The sequence below is a fragment of the Salvelinus sp. IW2-2015 genome, unplaced genomic scaffold, assembly GCF_002910315.2.
Source record: "Salvelinus sp. IW2-2015 unplaced genomic scaffold, ASM291031v2 Un_scaffold3824, whole genome shotgun sequence".
Classification (NCBI taxonomy): domain Eukaryota; kingdom Metazoa; phylum Chordata; class Actinopteri; order Salmoniformes; family Salmonidae; genus Salvelinus; species Salvelinus sp. IW2-2015.
Window position 1 is genome coordinate 35,914 of NW_019945098.1, and position 2,913 is coordinate 38,826.

General features: G+C 43.5%; 1 protein-coding gene across 1 annotated transcript in view; it reads left to right on the plus strand.

Annotated features, from left to right (window-relative positions):
• The window catches only part of LOC112076542 (sodium/potassium-transporting ATPase subunit beta-233), a 17,552-nt gene extending 17,113 nt beyond the window's left edge, over window positions 1–439 (plus strand). Inside the window, exon 4 of the mRNA XM_024143287.2 lies at window positions 306–439. Within this exon, the coding sequence (XP_023999055.2) occupies window positions 306–439 (134 nt within the window). The remainder of the gene's footprint in view (window positions 1–305) is intronic.
• The last annotated feature ends 2,474 nt before the right edge of the window (window positions 440–2,913 follow it).

Genomic DNA, 2,913 nt, shown 5'->3' on the forward strand with positions numbered 1-2,913 from the left:
ACCCCCTCCCCAGCCCTAGTCCTACCCCTGCCATGACACAGACCTAAGAGGTGCTCTGTGTGGTGGAAGCTCTACTTAGATGGAGGTGATCACCATCATCTTCTAGCCTTTTGCTTATTGAATCCTTTCTGACGTTCTACATCAGGTGGGATAGGAACTAAGTGGCCGGGACATGGAATGGAATTGGATTTGGACTTCTTCAGAGAAGGTGTTTTTTGTAATTGTTTTGATGAATTAGTTGAAGCGAGCAGCTGTGGCTTCCTGTGCTCAGTTGTTTATTTGTGATTTCTCCTCCTCGCCTTCAGCAGGCAACCGGATGACCCCTATAAGAAACCGTGGCGACCTGGAGAGTGTGGGGGATCAGGAGAGAAGACACACTTACAGCTACCACAGGCAGCTCTTAGCCTATTGTCCAGGCATGTGGACAGACTTCGCTTGACTAGGAAATCCCTGCACTTGATGTTCAGCTTTCACTTCGATTCCTAGGCCAAGGGTAATAGTTCTACAGACTGCTGTCAGCCTATCACTCGAGGACAAGCAGCTGTGCGTACTGTCTCCCTGTAGCTCTGTCTTAGGTGTCTCACAGTACGAACATTGCAATTTATTGCCCTGGCCACATTTTGCAGTCCTCATGCCTCCTTTGCAGCATGCCTAAGGGGTTTTTCAGAATCAGTAGAAAGCCTCTTGAGTGGTCCTACGTTTTCATAAACTGTGGACCTTAATTTGCCTACCGTCTGTAAGCTGTTAGTGTGTCTGAACGACCGGTTTACAAGGATTAATGGCAGGAATTGTGAACTGAGTTTTAAAAGTATTTGGCTAAGGGGATTGTAAAACTTCAGGACTTCAACTGTATATATGAATTTAGTTATTAGAATAGATGTTGATAAATTTTTTTTGTGGTGTATTGTTAGATATTCCTGCACTGTTGGAGATAGGAACACAAAGCATATCGCTACAACCTGCAAAACATCTGCCTAAATGTGGTATGCGACCAATAAGATTCTATTTTTTTTTACGCAACACAGACTGAGTCCACTCAAAACTTATGATGACTGGTTAGACACATTTTTACTCCTGAACTTATTTAGGCGGGCCATAACAAAGCGGTGAGTACTTTATTAAACGCAAGTCATTTCAGCTTTTTCATTTGTAATTAATTTTGTAAACTTAAAAAAAGAAAAACATTATAATAATAAATCTCCTTTGAACATTATTCGGTGTTGTATTTAGGCACAGTTTGACAAAACATCTAGCTGTAATCAATTTTAAAATCAGTCGGTAACACAACAAAAATTGGAAAAAAGTAAAGCGGAAGAATGTGTACACTTTGCTGAAAGGCATGTATCGATTAGGCGTTCGGTGCTCGTGTGGGGATGGATTTGGAAATTGGGTAATTGATACAACATGAGGCTGTCCTGTGTTCCCAGCGGAAAGCGTGGGGTTGCTGAAGCGGGCCCTGGTCGGAGGCGGAGCGAGTCGGCCGTGGAGACGCCAACCTGAAGAGGAACATCATGGAGCTGCCGCGTGCCAGCCAAGGGCAGACTGCGAGCGCTGCTTGCACCTCTGGCCCTCTTCTGGTCAGCAACCAGCGCGCGACTGGAGGAGCCATCAAGTTTTATGCAACACAACGCATCCAGCTACTGAAGAAAACAAGGTCGGAAGGAAGTGCCAGGACGAGGCCACACTCTGTTAGATAGGGATGGGGAAGAGAGAGAGAAAGGAAAGTGAGAAGATGGAAAGAGGTCGAGAAAACCGACTGCTATGATCTGGCAGTTGACCTGTTCTAATGGTCCTTGGCGACGTAAGTGCAGTCTACTTGTTTTCTACTGAATTAACCTGACCTCTGACTTCAATTTTAAAGACTCGTACCTGGCGACTAGAAGTTCAATATTAGTCCATCACGACGAAATTTGTATGCGGCTGTTGACTTAATACAAGAGTCAAAAACGATAAACTAATTGAGATTAGTTGGAAATGTTCTCCTGCTAACCGGGGGCCATATCCACAAAGCGTCTGCAGAAAAGCCCCAAGGAATCCTGTTAAAACCTGTTGTAAAAGAACTAGCTTCAGAGTAGGTTTTAGGATGTTAAGTCACCTGCTCCGGACCAAACTCAATGTCTTGTTATCACAACAGTTTGAGACTCAAAGGAAAGATTAGTGTGGCGCTTTTTGACATTGTTGCAAATGATGTAATCGTTATGAAGCCATGCCAAGCTCGTGAAACTCTATAGCACGCTTCAGACTGACTTGTATGTGCATAGTGTAAGTGTTTGACATAATTTTTGCCCGAACACGGTCAGCGCTTTCTTAATTCTTGCCTAATATGTGGCATGCGAAAATATATATATTTTGTACCAGAATTCTGATTGTTGTTCAAATCTAAATTAGCATAATTTAGAAAAAATACCCATTCAAATTCCGGTCTTTTTTTTCTTCTTTTTCGGTATAGGAGCAGTTTTTGCATAGGCTGTGTCTTCAATCCACCGCATCCTACCAATGTCCCCTTCCACATTTGCAGTGAAAGTGGCAGAGCTAAAGCGGTTGGTTGTCACCAGGCCATGAGACATCCCGAAAAGTTGGGTCTTCTCACCAAACGTCATGTAGCGTATTATGACCCCCCCCCCATTGTCGATTTAGGTGCGGACTTCATCACCTAAGAGGCTTAACATGCAAAGCTTTTATTTTACCCATACGGTCGTTCCAGTATGGAATTCACTTCCTGCACCCCTTGAGATTTGAACGAAACCTTCCAAACATGTTTGTCCATTGTAGAAGTTGTCGTGCAAAGTGACTTTTTGACCTGAATGCCAAACATTCAAGGAGATAAGTTTGCGCAAAAGTTGACCCAATTTGCATTTCCCACCCTCCTACCGTAAGACATCCATGTCTTTATGACTGAAAAATATAAACTGT